The sequence below is a fragment of the Pteropus alecto genome, unplaced genomic scaffold (assembly GCF_000325575.1).
Source record: "Pteropus alecto unplaced genomic scaffold, ASM32557v1 scaffold25, whole genome shotgun sequence".
Lineage (NCBI taxonomy): Eukaryota > Metazoa > Chordata > Mammalia > Chiroptera > Pteropodidae > Pteropus > Pteropus alecto.
The window spans coordinates 29,373,196-29,392,652 of record NW_006441955.1 but is presented as its reverse complement, the minus strand read 5'-3'; the positions used below and the strand labels follow the sequence as shown (position 1 = coordinate 29,392,652).

Genomic DNA, 19,457 nt, shown 5'->3' with positions numbered 1-19,457 from the left:
GCTTCTAGGCAAATAATCGAATACGCTGTGAGGTTATTTATTCAACCTTAGATGTGACTTCTTCCTTTACAGATGGAGACCTGATTTATATGTAGATTTCTATACATGTAAACATTGTTGAATTTTTAAAATGACGTAAGTAATGGTAGCCATCATTATTATTATATGAAAAGTCTCTGATAATTCTACACTGAAGCCAGAATTTTGAAATTCTAGCAATATCAATAATTTCTAACTCGACTCTAATATTTTACTGCTACCATTCACCTCCTAATCCTCTGATTCCCATTGGCAAAAATGATAACTTCTTTAATTTAATATTTAGCTTAGTAGTTAACATAGTTAACAGTATTCAGAGAAGCCTATTTCAAAAGTTAGTATTAACCCATATATGGTGTTGTGTTCAATAAATGGTGTTGGGAAAACTAGACAGTCATATGCAAAAGAATGAAACTGGACTACTACATTATACCATACACAGATATTAACTCAAAATGGATCAAAGATATGAATATAAGACCTGAAACAATAAAACTCCTAGAAGAAAACATAATTAATAAGCTCCTTGATGTCAATCTTGGCAATGATTTTTTTAGATCTGACTCCAGAAGCAAAAGCAACAAAAGCAAAAATAGGCAAGTGGGATTATATCAAACTAAAAAGCTTCTGCACAGCAAAGAAAACAGTCAACAAAATGGAAAGGCAACCTACCACATGGGAGAAAATATTTGCAATTTGCACATATTCAATAAGGGGATACTATCCAAAATATATAACGAACTCATACAACACAATAGCAAAGCAAACAAACAAACAAACAAAAAGCCCCCAAAAATCCAATTTAAAATGGGCAGAAGATCTGAATAGGCATTTTCCAAAGAAGATACACAGATGGCCATCATATGTATGAAAAGGTTCTCAACATCACTAATAATCAGGAAAATTCAAATCAAAATCAGAATTAGGTATCACCTCACACCTGCTAGAGTGGCTATTATAAAAATGGACAAGAAATAAGAAGTGTTGGTGAGGATATGGAGAAAAGGGAACTCGTGTGCACTGTTGGAAGAGATGTATATTGATGTAGCCACTACGGAAAGCAGTGGGGAGGTTCCTCAAAAAAAATTAAACATAGAACTATCATGTGATCCAGCAACTTCATTTCTGAGTATTTATCTATAGGAAGTGAAAATACTAACTCGAAAAGATATATGCACCCCAAGTTCACTGCAGCATTATTTACAAAAACCAAGATATGGAAGCAATCTAAGTGCCATCAGGGGATGAACCGATAAAGAAAATGTAGTATATATACAATTGAATATTGTTCAGCCATGAAAGAGAAGGAAATATTGCCATTTGTGACCACACGAATGGACCTTGAGGGCATTATGCTAAGTGAAATAAGTCAGACAGAGAAAGACAAACACTATATAATCTCGCTTATATGTGGAATATAAAAATTTAAAAATATAAAAATTTAAAGAAAATTTAGAAACACAAACTCATAGATACAGAGAACAGACTGGTGGTTACTAAAAGTGGGGGTTGGGAGTGGGAGAAATGGGCAAAGGTGGTCAAAAGGTACAAATTTCCAGTTATAGAATAAATAAATCACAAGAATGTAATGCACATCACGGTGACTGAGGCTAGTAATGCTGTATTGTACATTTCAAGGTGGCTGAGAGAGTAAGTCTTAAAAGTTTTCATCACAGGAAAATAATTTGTAACTGTATGGTGATGGACGTTAACTAGATTTGTCATGATAAGCATTTCACAATATATACGAAAAACGAATCATTATGTTGTACACCTGAAACTAACATGTCCATTATATCCCAATTTTTAAAAAAGTTAGTATTATATTACACTGAGTTTAAAACTTCACAACATTCATTACCTAGAAAAGTATCACTTCACTAATTATAAAAGGAATGTTAGTTCTAAAAATCTTTTAAAAATGTCTTTCTTTGTGAAATAACACACTGAACACACAGACAAAGATAGTGCGATACACATGCAAGAAAAGACATGGCATTAATAAGAAATAGCTTCTTGTGAAAGTCCTTGCTAAACGTTGTTGCTGTGAACTTTCTATTGCAGTAGAGCTTCTCCACTGAAAAGTAAGGGTTGTGGCAGATAAACCGCTTCCTGTTGAAAAGCTGCTAACTTATTATAATCAACTATTGTGTGGAACATTGGTTCCTCCTCCAACCTAGGAGAAAAGGAAAGAATACAAAAAAGACCAAATGATGAAAAAGGAAGACTAAATGAATGGGGAAAAAATGATATTGAATACTTGTGATAAGTACAGATATGAACATACACGTAAAATACCAAGAACTGTTTTTTATAATTTAGTAAAAATTCTAACATGGATTTAAGATGGCCAAACATAGATCAATAAGAGCATCATGTAGCAAGGTTTATGGTTAATTCAAAACCTATGGATTTGAAACCCACACAAAAAAAGTTATAATGACATTTGTTCAATAGGAGACTATTTCATGTGTTCTTTGAATACATGTGTACATTCTTGTATATATACCCATATATACATATATTTTTGAATATATGTGTATATTGTTGTGTACTGTGTGTATATATAGATAGATGGTTGATAGATAGATGGAGGAATATTTGCATAGAAACTGTCTAGAAGAATATATTCCAAACTATTAAGATGGTTCCCTCTTAGTTATTTTTAAATTTAACAAAAATAAAGCTAACACCTTGACAATGACTACATCTATCCCACCCCACTCCCCTGACCCAAGGTCATTATCATCTTCAATCTAATACTCATTTAACTTTCCTCCTGGTGCACATGTGCAAAAGCTACTCTTGGCAATATGGTAGCCACCGGGCATGTGTGGCTATTGAGAATTTAAAATTTGACCAAGGAACTAAATTTTTAATTTTATTTCATTTTAATTAAATTTAGAAACTTGAACTGGTACAAAATATGTCTCCATTAAAAGCAACTTCATTGTTTAGGTGTGACTTTAACCAAGGATACTACTGTCAAATGGAAGTTCTCCCATCATATGCTTGTGTCCTTTCTAGTATTACACATAAACATATGGCTAATCTAGTTGGTATCAACAGATTTGATTCAGTTCAAGTGATTTTCCCGATGCACTGCTGTAATACTGTAATGTGTCCGATGCAGACAGCACAAGTTATGAGGATCTCTGTATGCCGTAATTTGAAATTAAGTTGACAGTCTTACTATTTTAGTTATAACATAATTAAATGTTTTTAGGTAAAAATAAGTATGAAGAAATCTTAAAATTTAAAAAGGTGGCATACAAATGATGCAGAATCAAGATCTGATGAAGAGACCAGCACCAGAACCTGAACAGTAAAGAGAAAAAGAGACTGGCTGAAAGTATATTAGAAATTCCATGATGAATAGTGATTGCAATTTGTTAGAGCAGAGCAAAAGGAAAAAAAAAAAACTTTGTTGTGTAAAAAATGGTAAAGATAATAAAATGGAACATATTAAGAGATATTAAGAGAGATTTTCAGTAAATATAGTGCATTTAGTAACTTCTCAACAATCAAAAAATTGATAAAACTAATAATCTGAAATCAAATTATATGTCCAAGAAGATGTTTTGAAGTGATTTTAAACAGAATCTGAACTTATAAATTTGTCCAGCTAGAAACAACTTGGATTCTTGAACAAAAAAGAAAATAATTTTTGATAGATATGTGCTTTTATTCAGATTTATTAATATATTATGAGAAAAGACTAAAAATGTATTTCAGAAAAAGTGAAAGATTTTCAATCAAGCAACCAAGAAGTTGTGCAGACAATACAAGATCTGTTTAATAATATCTGAGATCTATTGATTCAAAATTTGAAAAACATAATTATTTTTATTTAGCTTTAGATGAACAGTGCAGCATAAAAGACACGGCCCAATTAAAGCTTGGAGTATGCTTTGTTTCAAAAGACTTCCAAATTTATGAAGAAATGATGTCAATTTATGGCCTGAAAAACTGAACTCATGGTTTAAATATTTTAAAATTTTTTACATCTTTCAAAGAAGAACTTCAGCTAGATGTAAAAAAAATAATTTTATCCTGATAGATGGGACTTCAACCATATCAAGTAAAAAGAAAAAATCTGGACTTAATGTAATTTTATAACAAGAGTCTAATGTTTCCCTTATTGCTTCATTCTACTGCATGATATTAATGTTTAGTTTTCTAAAATTGACTCTTGAAAAGTGTCATGGCTCCCGTTGTTAAATCGTTCAGGATATATTAATAAATGCTATGGATCAACACCAGATAATGAAACTCTTAAATAGAACACAATAAATTTAAGGATCTGTGTTCTTTACCAAAACTGGTTAGATAAGTCATGAACAAATTTTACAAAGATTTATTGTACTGTTAAGTTCGATTTAAGATTTTATTAAAACAAAAGGAATGTTCGCCAAATATGCAATAATGAAAGACAAAAAATGGTGGTCATTTATATTTTCTCACTGATATGAGACTACATGTGAATGAGCTAAATTTGAAGCTACAAGAAAAGGAAAAGCTGATTGGCGACTTAGCTATACAGGGACGAAATTCTGTGTTGAAATGGAAACTTTTCAGAGTACAATACAATAAAAATAATTTTACAGTTTTCTAACATAAATAAATTGTAAGAAAAAATAAAGAATGATTTATTAACTGATAAACTTACAGATGTTTATAAATTTATGTAATGCCCTTTTGAATTCAATGTTAACAACACTGACATAAGTATTAGTAAATTTGTGTTACTTGGACAGATGGAGTTTTAAAACCGATAACCTTTTTGTTCTAAAGTTAAATAAAATCTTCTAAACGAGAAGAATCAGTTGTGTCAAGGTATACGCATATATTAAATGAAAACAATTTTTTGGTATTTAATTCATTTATTGGAACTTCTAAGTATGTTTGGAATTATTGGGATATGAGATTCTTTTTTTTCAATTGTAAATTTTATGAAATCTAATACAGATCAAATATTTCTTTTTTCTTTTTTATTTAACTTTGTTTTTTCAAATTTTTTTTCAAATATTTCTAATGAAAATTTTGCATCTAAATTGATATGCACTCTACGTATAATATATACAATAGATTTAGGAAATTAGGTACAATAATATAAACTACTTCATTAATAATATGATATATTGATTACATGTTAAAGTGATAACATTTTGGAAATTTTAGGTGAAATATAGAATGTATTAAAATTAATTTATTTGTTTAAAAATGACCACTAGAACATTTTAAATTCTATATAGGGTTTCAACGTTATTTCTATTGGGCAGCCCTGGTATAAATCCAGAAATAGAATTCCTGAGTTTTAAAATATTTGCTCAAAATTTGAAGATAATATCAAATTGTTATACGAAGTCTCTGTACCAATTTACATGCTCACCAGCACTGTATCCTATAAATCCATATCCTCTTTAATGATTGGTATTGTCGGATATTAAAATTTTTGCCAAGTGAATGAGTATATCACTATGATATTGATTTGCATTTTCTTGGTCACTAACAATACTGAACATCTCTTCATATGTTAATTGGCCATATATATTTCCTCCTCTGTAGAGTGTTTGCTCATGTTTTTGACATTTTCTATGGCATTTTTCTGTTCATGTTTTTCTTATTGCTTGGTTATTACTGTTAAAGATCTTAAACATAAAATTAAGTATACAATTCACTTATCCTTGTATTTCACAATGAGTTGAAGTATAATCTAAGCCTTGGTGATTATCTTGTTAAAATCATATTGACTTATAACATTCAGAACGATAGAGATCTGGACAAAGGTCATGCTTAGAGATCTAGCAGTTTCTGTGTGTCAAGACCATGAGACTTTAGCAGGAATAAACGAATGAAGGGAAGTCTAACAGGATGTTTGTTTAAAACTGTCAAGTAGTATTTGGTCCTGTCATAGTCATATAGGTAACAACTTTGCCAAATTAGAAGGTCTGATATGTAAGTTCTAATCATCTTTTTCCCCTCTCTTATAACAATAGCATAAGAATCCATGGTCTAGCTCTAGAATAAGGCTGTCCCAAGACTGCCTAAAACCGGGTCCACTCCAGTTTATGGACTGAGTGAGGATAGTTATCGGACAAAAGTTGTATGAAAGAAAAAGAGTCATCTTAGAGTCAGAAGAGCTGGGTTCAAAACTCAGCTTTGCCACTTTCTCATGGGAACTTCAGTCACTTCTCTGGGCCCCCGTTTATTTCCTTGAAAAAAAGACTGCAGCAATATTTACCATACCTAATGTTGCAATGATTAAATAAAATAACATTTATGAAGACAATTAGCACAGTGCGTCGTTCACAGCAGGCACTCTGAGGATTTATGAACTGGAATATAAAGACTATTATTGCTATATCACTCTATAGCCTACAAGTGCCATCTTTTCATTCTCATAACCCTTCATTCGTATTTTACAATCAAGAGAACCAAGGCACAGAGAAATAAGTAATTACTTATTAACTATTTTTCTGCTAAGAAAAAAAAGCAAGGTCAAACCCGAGTCTTCCGAGCCTGACTTGACTCAAAGTTGAAAGCTGTTTCCATTGCTTTCCAATGCCATGCTTAGTTTTTCCATGGCCTCCAAATTTGGGCTAGGAGTTTTGCTTCTTTCTTAAAGTTAGATGAATTTTCCCTCTCAACTAATGAAATGGCTGGATTTTTTAAAAAATAATTTCAGATTTACAGTTGAAAGTTGCAGGAATAGTACACAAATACCATATACCCTTTATCCAGATTCTTTCAAATGTTTACATTTTACCACATTTTCTTTATTCTTCCTGTCTTTACTAACCCCTCCCCTTATATATAAAGCAAGATGCAGAAAAAAGGAAGACAGAGGAAGCTCCAGATTGAAATTCATGGTATTTTTAGAATCTTGAGCAGAAATGACCATTATAAATATGTAAACTAGTTCTGATACCTAGAAGTCACCCTGCTACACATTCCTCATGCAGAACTTAGCCTAGAACAGTGGTTCCCAACTGGAGATGATTTTGTCCCCCAGGGGACCCTTGTCAATGTCTGGAGATATTTCTGATTGTCATGGTTGGAGTGGGTGTACTAGTATCTAGTGGGTAGAGGCCACAGACACTGTTAAACATCCAACAATCCTTCCAACTCCAGCAAAGAATTATTTGGCTCAAAATGTCAATAGTGCCTAAGTTAAAAAAAACCTTGACTCAGAGCAGAGGTTCTCAGGACATCAGCATCTACATCACCAGAGAATATGTAAGAAATTTAAGTTCCCAGGCCCTGTCAGAGACCGAGTGAATTCGAAATCCTGGAGGTGTAACCCAGCAAACTGTATTTCAACATACCCTCCAAGTGATGCGAACTCAAGTTTGAGAAATAACTGGCCTAGTGTGCTCAGAATAGACTTTAAAATATTCTATACTTGTAAGAAATATGCCATTTTGGAAAGGAAAGTCCTGTTTTTGTTAAATTATGATCATATTATTAAATGTTTGCATCCATCTACAAATCTTGAAGACAAACAAAAGATGGGCTTCCATAGTCTCACACCAGTGAAAGCCATGCTTGTGGTAAAAGTGACTGAAAGCCACCTTTGACAATGTAGTCACCCCAGTGCAGAAAAAAAATCAGTCTTCAGAGCCATACTTAAATCTGAAATCCAGTCCCACCATTTATTAGCTGTGAAATCTTAAAATGTCTTTAACCTCCTGGAGCTTTGGTTTCTCAGCTATAAAATGGAAATAATAACAAATACCTCAAAATAGGATTAACAAGTTTCACACAAAGTGCTAGACACATGAAAGGGACTCCATAAATAGTAGACTTGTAAAACTAAAGTTCTGATCAGGAGCATGTGGCCAGTGAATAAGGGCTATTATCCTAGGCTTCTTTGAAAAGGACCCTTTCTGACAGTACATTCCCCAGTAAAGCAACTATATTTTCCACACCTGAAAAACAAAATGGAAGCAACTATAAGCCCAACTTTGGTAGATCTCAGAAACAGCCTTAAGACTCTATGTTTTATGCCCTATGAGATTCTACATTATAATCTAACTCTACCTGATCCAAAAGATTAGCCACTAACCACTTGTGTCTATGTAAATTAACTGGAACTTCTATTTCTGGTTAAGATGGGATAACAGGGCCCAGATTTACCCTCTGCCTAAAATAACTAAAAATATTAGACAAAATATATGAAAGCATGGCACTAAAGGCATTGGACATAGGCTGTAAAGAATAGTGATTCCTAGGGATGGAAAAGAAGCAAGGTAAACTCTATCAAGTTACTACCTGGAGAAAAATTTTAGGCTCTTCACAGGGCAGAGTCCTAGAGGAGAGAGTTACACAGAGAGAACTCTGGAGATCTGCAGATCTTAAGTACACAGCAGAGTACTGAAATTACCACATACAAGTGAGAAAACTAACATTTTTGGGAAAGAATGAAGCAAAAGAATTATAGAGAACAATCTCTGGAGATCATGCAGAGATGGGAATAGTGCCCATTTCCAACTGTCAGAGAGGAAAATCTCATAACTCAGGAGCATTGGTTAGAGTACGAAGATAAGTCTTACCTCAGTAAAAGGGGGAAAATACCCATAGACTAAATATAGCCCTCGTCCTGCCTAACAATTTTTAAAAGCAAGACTTAAAAGGATCAAATTACTTGTTTCCAAGTTACAGAAGCACATTCCAGAATAAAAATCAAGAATATTTACAGGAATACAAAAATATCGATTACCCCACAAGGTAAAATTCACAGTATCTATCTGACATTCAATAAAAAATTATCAGGCATACCACTATGGAAAAACAGTACAGAGATCCCTCAAAAAATTAAAAATAGAACTACCATACAACCCAGGAATTCCACTCCTAGGTATTCATCCAAAGGGGGCAAAACATTAATTTGAAAAAAGACATGCACCACTATGCTCACCGCAGCATTATTTACAATAACCAAAATATAAAAGCAACCTAGGTGTCCACTGATAAATTAGATGCTTAGTGTGTGTATATATATACATATATATATATGTATACACACACACACACACACACAAACATATATATATACACATATATACATATATGTATATGTATAATATTCCATTATATATATAATGGAATATTACTCAGCAATTAAAAAAATATAAATCTTGCTATTTGCAACAACATGGATGGACCTATTGGGTATTATGCTGAATGAAATAAGTGAGATGGAAAAATAAAAATACTGTATAATTTCACTTATATATGGAATCTAAAAACACAAAACAAAACAAACAAAACAAAAACAGATTCATAGAAACAGAGAACAAACTGGTGGTTACCAGAGGGGAGGAGTATAGAAGGATGGGTGAAAAAAGTGAAGGAAAATGAGAGGTATGAAATCCCAGTTATAAAATGAATAAGCCACGGAGATGTAGTATATAACACAGGGAATATTGTTAATAAAATTGTAATAACTTGGCACGGTGACGGATAGTTACTAAACTTAGAGTGGTGATCACATTGTAAAGTATATAAATGTCGAATCTCTATGTTGTACACTTGAAATTAATATGCTCTTGATACCAACTATAATTTAATTTAAAAAAATTTTTTAATTACCAGGTATGCAAAGAAGCAGAAAAATATAACCTATAATGAGGAACCAATCAACTGAAACTAACAGAAATGACAGATTTAATAGACAAGAACATTGAAACATTTATTATGAGTATATTTCACATGTTCAGAAACTAGAGGAAAGACTATGTTGAGATGTGGAAGATATAAAACAAAAGATCCAAGTTTAACTTCTAGAGACAGAAACAACATTGTCTGAAGTGAAAAGCATATTGGGTGGGATTAACAAGAGATTCTACATTTCAGAAGAAAAGATTAGTGAACTTAAAGGCAAAGCAATAAGAACTATCCAAAATGAAACAGAGAAAAAAGACAAAAAAATATTGAGGCATCCGTGAATTGTTGGACAATATCAAGTGATCTAATATGCCTATAATTGGAGTCCCCAAAGAAGAAGTGGGGGAAACCAAAAAAATTTAAAAAATAATGGTTGAAACATTTCCAAACTTGATGAAAAATAAGCCCACAGATCCAAAAAACAAAACAGACTACAAGCATAAGAAAGATGAAGAAAACAATAGAGTCTCATAACCAAATTGCTTAAAAATCAATGATAAAGAGAAAAAATTTAAAGTGGAAAAAAGACACATTATATACAAAAGAAAAAAGATAAGGAAAAAACTAAATGTTTTCTCTTAAGATCAGGAACAAAACTAGGATGTCTAATCTCATCACTTCTATTCAGCATTTTACTGGAGGTCCTATTCAGTGCAGTAAGGTCGGAAAAAGAAATAAAAGGCATCCACATTGGGAAGGAAACAGTAAAACTGTCTTTACTCATAAGACATAATTGTCTATGTTAAATATCTGATGAAATCTACCAAAAATGACTAGAAGTAATGAGTTTAGCAAGGTTATAGGATACAAGGTAGATATAAAAGAATCAATTGTATCTCTATGTACTAGTGACAAACAATTGAAAATTTAAAAATTTAATTTTTAAAAAATGTTTAAAAATTTGAAAGCAGTACCATTTATCATAGCATAAAACATGAATGATATAGAGATATATCTGACAAAAGATGTGCAAGACCTGAACACTGAAAATAACAAAACACTGTCGAGAGAAATTAAAGAAGACCTACGTAAATGGAGAAAAATGCTGCGTTAATGGGTTGGAAAACACAGTATTGCTAAGATGTCAATTCTCCCTCAATTGATCTATAATTCAATGTAATGTCAATCACATTGCTAGTAGGCATATTTTGTAGAAACTGACAAGCTATGATACCAAAGTTCATATTGAAATGCTAAGGGCCTAGGAGAGCCAAAACAAGTTTGAAAAAGAATGACACAGTTGAATAGATAACACTCCCTGATTTCAAGATCTATTATAAAACTATAGGTATCAAAACAGTGTTGTTATTGGCATAAATATATACAAAAATATCAGTGGAATAAAATAATCCAGTAATAGATCCACACATATATGATCAATTAATTATTTTTCAACAAAGTTGTGGGAACAATTAAAACGAACAAACAAACAAAAAAACTACTGCCATTACTGTCAACAGAAATACTTTAATTCTTATCTCACATCATGCATAAAAATTAACTCAAAAATCGTAGTCCCAAATAAGAACATGTAATAGAAAATCTTTGTGACCCTGTGTTAGGCAAATATTTCTTAGATATGACACTAAAAACACTATGACATTAAAATAAAAAATTGACAAACTGGGCTTCATCAGAATTAAAAAACGTCTGCACTTTGAAAGACACTATAAAGGGAACGAAAATATAAGTCACATACTATATGAAAATATTTCCAAATCATGTATATGATATGTTTCCAGAATATATAAAAACTCTTTACACCATAATATATTTTTAAAAATTAGCCCAATAAAAAGATGGGCAAAAGATTTGAACAATACTTAAGAAGATATATGTATGGCAAATAGGTACATGAAAAGATACTCAACGTTATTAGTAATTAGGGAAATGAAAATTAAAGCCATACCTAAAATAATGTTTAATATGAAAAAAGACGTATGACACCAAGTTTATAAGGAGAAAGAGCAACTGGAATGTTTACAAACTGCTGGTAAGAATTTAAAATAGGCAAGTTTGGAAAACCATTTGGCAGTTTTTAATTTTTTTATTTTTTGGCAGTTTTTTTAAAAAAGTAAAACATACACCTACCATATAGCCCAGTTACTCCATTCCTAAATATTTATCCAAGAGAAATGAAAGCAAATGTTCGCACATAGACCTGTACACAAATGATCAAAGCAGCTTTATTTGCAATACCTAAAAAATGGAAACAACCCAAATGTTTACCAACAAATAGATGGATAAACAGTGAACAAACTGTCGTATGTCCATATAATAAAATAGTACTCGGTAATAAAAATTAATGAACTATTGATATACACCATAACATGAATGAATCCCAAATTAATTATTCTGAGTGAAAGAAATCAGATCCCCCTGCCACCCAGAAAACCAAGAAAGTACATTCTGAAGAATTCCATTTATATAAAATTCTAGGAAAAGTAAACTAATCTATAATGACTTCGTGAGTGAGAATATGTTCATTATCTTAATTGCAGTAATTGTTTCATGGGTGTATACAAATATCCAAACTTATCAAATTTTATACTTTAAACACATGTAGTTTATTATATGTCGATTATATTTCAATAAAGCTCTTAACTTTTAAGATGTATTAAAATTTAGTAAAATTAAAAGTTGAGTTCATCAGTTACACTAGCCACATTTCAAGTTTTTAATAGCTAGCTACATGTGGCTACCGGTTACCATTTTTGGACATCATAAGTATAGAACATTTCTATCACTGCTCGAAATATAGCACTATCTAACACATACATAAAATAGTATCTGTTTCTTTCATTCCTCCTACATCTATCTACCCCAACCTTCAAGAATTGAAATAAGCATGGCAGCATGAAACTGATAAAGTAACTGAGAATTTTTAAAAGCATATTTTATTAAGTTTAATGTAACTTTAACATAAAACATAACTTCTATTCATATACGTGTGTGTGTATGTTTCCTCATTTAGATATCACAGCTTCTATGAATTACACTTAATTAGTTTTCTCCAAAGCTCAAGTTGAAGGCAATTTTAAACTAAATGACATGAAAAGAAATGAAACAGATAGTTCCCACTCGGAACTTAATTTATCCTTGTAATAAAAGTGGTTATAGCTTCAATATAACTCCTATAAGAGAACATTTTTTTCATATACGCACAGACACTTTGTGAGTTAACTTTTTGTTCTGTTTCCGAATATGCTACATAATGCAACTGAATTTTCCTATTTAAAGAATCAAGCATATACCTCACAACGAATATAATCAGAAGTTTTAAATGTGAGAACAGACATTAAGAAAGAACACTGTGGTATGCACTGAAATGCTTAACATTCAAAGAAAAGTTCATAAAATTAGGACAGAGAAGTTGTACAAACTTAGTATTCTCACTGAAGCTTTTTTCCTTCTCTCACTAGAGCCTTCAGTTTTGAGAGGGGTGATTTTATTTAAAAAGATTTAAACTCTATTTTCTGCCCCAACCCTTGCAGCCCATGGGCTTGGAAGGCAGTGTCTGTGTTTGCTCCATGTTTTTGTTTCCATATACAGAATGCAGGGCTGAAATCCTCAACCGTCCCTGTTCCAAAGCGTGATACACTTAACCCTTTATGCACTTTGATGTCTGAGTCATCTTTGTCTTAGAAATGGAATATAGAAAAAGGCAACTGGGGTGGGGGGAGAAAGGAGGCTGGTGGCCAGTGGATACCAACTAAGACAAGCCCTAAACAGTGTCTTGTAGTAGATAAGCAAGAAGTATAAAAATAGAAACCAAGTCCCTCTGTTGTTTGCAGAAGCAGAACTCACAAGCCAGTTTCACTTACTTTTTTACACCGACAGAGCCATTTTCCTTGTTTTCCATGTCAACAGATAGCATGGGAAGGCTGCAGGTTCCTTTACTTCAGCAACTAATCAATAAGGGAAAAAAGCTTGTGTTTAATTCTTAGAAAGTGAGAGAAGAATATATATTCTAAATCGGAAACATAATGGTTCCTTTTACAGCTTCACACCAGTTCACGTATGTTTGTTTAAATCTCCAGTTCCCTCAGCGTTAGGAGAGACGTGATTAAACCTAAAGAACTGGAGGAGACGGATTGGGGTGCTTGCATCTGTACTGGCACTCCTTGCCTTGACAATAAGCATTTGCAAATAAAATTGAATCCTTGTTCAAAACAAGTGCTGTGTGAACTGGCACAGCATCCTCTGGGTGCCAAGCTCTCACTTAAGACATTGCAACTCATAAACGAGTCAAAGTCGAGAAAAACAAACCCCCTTTCTCTGCCCCTTCTCGCCATGGGCTGTGATTTCTTTTTTCTTATTGCATTTTTTTTTGGTCCACTCCCAATCAATCTTCCTTTATTTTTTTCATTGCAATGCAAAAGAGCACTTAAAGCTTTTGTCAGCAAGTATCCCCCTATCTCACATACTCTCAACGAAAGCCTCAAAAACCTATGAGATGACCATGCTTTGGTAAGCTGAAAGCTCATAAAAATGTCAGATAGCCCTTAGCACAGAAAGGTGGTGCTGAGGTGTGTGTGTGTGTGTGTGTGTGTGTGTGTGTGTGTGTGTGTGTAAGAGAGGGTAGCAGCTAATTAGATTTATGTAAAAAGATCACCAAAACATTCAAGGATATATAATAGCATCCATCACTTTGTCTTTTTGTTTAGTAAGATGAGGTCTGAAAAAATTTAAAAATCTCCACAATTAATAGGCAATTAGCAAGATGAAAAAGCTATGAACAAAACTGCTTAAAAAAAAAAACTAGTTCTGAAACGTGCTCGTTCTGCTACAGCTGAAGCCATAAATTAAATACATTTTCGCTCAAATCACTTTATAGTTCGGCACTCTTTCTCTAGGGATTACTCTGACACGACAAGTGCATCATTTAGCATATTCACAAGATTTTATCACTGTTAGAGAAGTAGATGATTAAAAAATAATACTGTAAGTGTGGGATAATCTTCACTCCTGATACACTGATAAACACACACACACATACACAAACTTCCAGTTGCTAAACCACTTAGGTCATTCATAAAGAAATCCAACATTTCATATACATAAAGATATTAACATACATTCACACACCGTTACAGAGTAGACAGAAGATAGTGCTGCTGCTCCATGCCAAAAGAATGATTTCACTTCAGTTGGAAACTGTTAAATATTCACCATTTTCTAAGCATCCCAGAAAACAAAACAAAACAAAACACAATGATACTCTGTAACACTACACTACATTGTCTTCTTCTTATTATTATTTTTTTGTGGAAGAGTAAAAAGAAAACCTACCTAGAAGCAACTAAAACATGTCATTTTTTATAGGCTTATCAAGAACAGCCAAAGAAACCCCAATGTTTTCTTTCACAAAGTAGGCTGGCAAAGGAATTCAATAAGGAGGTACAATTTGACACAGTGAAATAAAACCAGGCTGGCTCTCAGCCAACATGACGTTAGGAATCACACACAAGCTGCACCAACTGCCTTCTGGTTCATGGCTGACTTTTTAAAGCTACAGTGTGCCTGTTCACTTTTGCTAACTACCTTCAGCACAATTAGTGGAAGCGAATGAATTACGAGTCCAAAAACTGCAGAATTCTCTCTGCACCTGTCTTGCACAAAGAAAAACAAACTGTATCAATAGCTTCTTATGTTCTCCCTCCCCTTCATTGTCGCTGCATGATAAGTCTTTGCTGTTGTTCTGAACATGCATGTCATGTTTCAAACTATTTATTTTTCTCCCCTGTGGGAGAAAAAATATAAGAGAAAATAAGAGAAAGAATCCAGTGCTTATGGGCTATATCCAGTGAACATGCAGAAACTGTAGTCCTGTGTTACTCTTTCTAACAGAGACTTGTGAACAAAGTTCCTAAGGCTGGCTTTTAAGTAATCTCTTTGTGAAGATAAGGAAAGCACTGTCCAACAGAAAATCCTTTTACTTCATTATACAGGAAATAACATATTTCAGAGAGGATGCAAAGTAGATGACCAGATCTCCTGAAAACGCCCACATTCTTTCATTTTGGCATTCATCCTCCCAGATGAAGTCAGCAAAATTTCAAAATGAAACAAACCTTATTCTACAAAACAATTAGTTCTGGGAAGTTTAATTTTAACTGCTTATCCCAGTTGCACAAAAAGCATAGTTCGACGAATTCATCTAACAAATTATCTATAAGCACCCAGTATTCTATTAATTACACATGAAAAAGGAAGATACCGTGTCAACCCCTAAATTCATAGTATCTCTCACCACCATCCTAAATCCCAATGCAGGAAACTGGGAGGTGGACTAGAGACACTGGGCATGATCTTTTGATTAAGTTATCCTAGTAAATCTCACAGTTTTCTTGATTGGCTGGGAAACATTCTCATTCCACAAACATGCTGCAGATATACACGAAACATACATAGTCATCATTGAAATAAATACCGATCAATATTTGGACACTTTTAGGCCAAGATGTAAACAAAACCACTCAAGATAATACAGGTTCCCAAGAAGGATCCTAGAAAAAGTCATCTGTTGCTGTGACACTGTACAGATGACAGGCAGAACTGAGGAGAAAGCTGCTGTTCTGTCTTTTCTTTAGTAATTTTTAAGGGCACTAGAAGATCAGCAAATATGATCTAAATTTGCAACCTGAATTTCAAAGTCAATTTTTTTTTCCTCTTACTTAGTCCAGGAATGATATTAGAAAATTTCAATTTCTCAAAAGATCACTGAGAAAGATTTGAAGTGCTCTCCCTGTCCATCTATCATTGCACTCTTGAAAAAGCAAACAATTTAGGGATGTATTCCAAGTGTTCTTATATTTTTGAGTATCATTTACTGAGCATGGGTCAAACAGGAAGGTCTTTTAATATCACTAATGAAACTGATGAATTCTTTTCAAAATAGAGAGCTCTTTCACCAAGAGATTTTATAATGGTTTTGGAATTGATCTGAAATTCTTGAACTGTTCTCCAACTAAATTCAAATGGAAGAGGGCTGGGCTGTTTGAGTCTTGAGGGCAAGGAAGGTGTCCTGATAGTACTGTCTTGCCACTGCTGAGAACAAAATCAGATTAAGCTCCCTACTCTTGAAAGGAGAGGGGTAAAGAAAATGTAGTTACACTCAACTCTTCCTTAGACACACTTACAAGAGGAAGGATTCTGTGAAGAATCTCCAAGAATTTCTTCCTACAGATAGAAAAGGACATCCCCTCCTGTCTTGCCTGTTAGACAAGGATGTTTCAGAAGGCGTATGAAATCAATTCAATTTCATAATAAATGAGCCACAAAGGCATTCTAAATTCTGACACCAGGAGATTTCACTTATCAGCTGGTTTCCAACTTTGGGATAAAGTGACATTTGTGGCTACAAGTATATATACTCGTTCTCACCCACTTCCTCCTCACTCCCTTCAACAAACTGATATTAACCCTCTTTTCTGCTAAAAAAAAAAAAAAAGTGTTTGCAGTGTGTAGCATAAATGGTGTGTGTAATGTATATGTGTGTAATCTAGCTGTGTGTGATGAGTATGTGTGTGCTATCAGTCGTGTGTGTTGTATGTGTGCCTGTGGTATGTGTAGTGTGGTGTGTGCAGGTTTGCAGAATGTGTAGTGTGCATGGCGTGTGTAAGTGTAGATCGAGAGAGATGTAAACAAACAAGACCTTTTTATCCATGATATTATGGAATGTGCTAAAATACCTTTGTTGATCCTTGTGTTGGGATTCTGGGGCACACTTGGGAATGGGCTCAGATGGGAGAGAGGAAGATGGGTCAGGAAGGGAGGGAAACTGGTGCCTCCGTTAGGGTTCTTTTATTGATCAGTACTCATCCCCTAGAGAGGACTTGCCCAGAGATCCAGCGCCTACCCAAAGGAACCACCCGCCCCTGCCTCCCATTCAGAAATCGGCCCCTAAAGAGAGTCCAGCCCGCATCGCAGAGTGCACACCATATGGCTGAAGAAATCTCGAGAAGTCGCCCGAGGGCAGGGTAGAGCTCAACGGGTCCCCAAGGGCGTCTCAAGGGAAAGTGAGGAGCCGCCTGGAGAGGGGGCGCTAGGGGCAGGACAGAAGGGAAGAAGAGGAAACGCCAGAAAGCCTCTTGGACCAGCGGCGCCGTCCGAGAGCCAAACTACTTGCTTGAGGCACTGACGACAGAGGGAAAAGTTTCTGGCCAAGACTTTCAAGAAGAAACGGTTCGTCTTTGAGTTTAGGGTCTCCCCAGGGCAGCCTGTCTTTGAAAAGGGAGTGTGGGGGTGTGGCGCTCGCTTTGCGCCTAGCCGAGCCGTGCCACCACCCGGTTCCATCCTGCGAGCTCTAACCCCGCAGTCCCCGGCGAGCCTCAGCTCTCTGCGGGGCCGAGCACGCTTTTGCCCCCAGTTCCACTCCAGGATGTCAGATTCCACGCTCGTGGGTGCAACAAGCTGCAGGAGCGCCGGGCACACAGCAGAGACGAGGGAGGGCAGGGCAGTTTTTATTGTGATTTTCTTCGTTTCCTTTCATCCTGGATTGGGGAGAGGGCAGGCGCGTTCCCAGTGCCCTCGCAGCACGAGTGGATCACTTACCTCCCCGCGTGGCCGGCGCCGGGAGGCTTTCCCCCGCGCAGAGCTCGGCAGCCGCCACGCGCCCAGCCCCAGTGCAACCGGGCGGGCGCGCGCGGCACGCTGGGACTTGTAGTCCTCCGAGGGCCGGCGGGGCGGGGGGTCCGATGCTGGGGCCACCAGGAAGGGGGAAGGCCAGCAAGGGAAGGGCCGGGGCAGGGGCCTTGTGAATGTAAGGGAGGACGTTTTTAAGAACTTAAAACCTCCAGGGAGCTGAGGGGTGGGCAACAATCCTAGAGAGAATTTAAAAGTGGTGTTTTTTCAGGCTTATACTATATCTTATTCACTCATGGCAACCCTGATGAAATTTTAGGCAGGGTTTTGGAAGTAAGGACAAGCGCCAACTTCATATTATTTAGGGCTATTTCTCCCTTCACTCAGAACACACACGTGGCATTCTCTGGTTGAAACACCTCTTCTGTTGCTCAGAGAATAACTAACTCAGTTGAAGCCTAGTATATGCAAAGTGTGTGTATGGGGGGGGGAGTGAATAATTGCACCTTACATTTGTAGAGCACTCTACAGTTTACAAAGCACTTTTTACTTAATTGGTTCATTATGTTAGCATCATAAAGCAACACTGAGTTAGGCAGAGAAAAACTCAAGATGCAGGGAGACTTTTTGTATTCACATCTACTAAGTTTGGAGATACTCCATACTATACTCTTCATTCTTTCTCCAACCCTATTTTAGTAACTGAGAAGAGAGAGGAGAGTTACAGATAGATGTGATGGGCACAGCGAAAGAAGAGGAGACTGCTGGGAAGGACTTTCTTGAAATAACTGGTAAGTCCTTACTGAATTAAGAGATAAGTAAAACCAAAAGAAGAACCTATGGGTTGGAAGAATAGAGTGAGAAGGAAAAGGCAAATGGGTTAGGGATAGACTGAAGAGAAGGTTTTGATTAGGCTAGAGATGATATAAAAAAGTTGTATATATAAAAAAAGCCAAAACAAAAATCAAGTGAACCTGGAATCCTGGTGTCGCTGGGAGCTAACTCTATGACCTTAGGTAAGTTATTTAATCGCCCCGAACTTCTTTTGCCTCATCTTTAAAATATAAATAATAATAGTTCATCCTTTATAATGTGGCTGCACAGATTAAAATAGTTGGAAAACACTTAGTATAGTGTAATCATTTTAAAATAATATTTATTAA

General features: G+C 35.0%; 1 protein-coding gene and 1 long non-coding RNA gene across 4 annotated transcripts in view; one reads left to right on the top strand and one right to left on the bottom strand.

The window, feature by feature from the left end:
• Nucleotides 1–18,452, bottom strand: part of SAMD13 (sterile alpha motif domain containing 13) — a 42,199-nt gene extending 23,747 nt beyond the window's left edge. Inside the window, exons 1-2 of one of the 3 annotated variants that reach the window (XM_006919356.1) lie at nucleotides 18,265–18,452; nucleotides 13,533–13,616 (exon numbers count right to left, since the gene is read on the bottom strand). In XM_006919356.1, coding sequence (XP_006919418.1) covers nucleotides 13,533–13,585 — 53 coding nt within the window. In that variant the 5' untranslated portion in view covers nucleotides 13,586–13,616; nucleotides 18,265–18,452. Of the gene's footprint in view, nucleotides 1–13,532; nucleotides 13,617–14,796; nucleotides 14,955–15,000; nucleotides 15,197–18,264 lie in introns of those variants that run through there. The other 2 variants (XM_006919357.1, XM_025052094.1) reach the window with 2 other exon arrangements.
• LOC107196204 overlaps nucleotides 17,171–19,457 on the top strand; it is a 16,934-nt gene continuing 14,647 nt past the window's right edge. The window contains exons 1-2 of the long non-coding RNA XR_001517576.2: nucleotides 17,171–17,895; nucleotides 18,994–19,085. This is a non-coding gene — a long non-coding RNA (uncharacterized LOC107196204). The remainder of the gene's footprint in view (nucleotides 17,896–18,993; nucleotides 19,086–19,457) is intronic.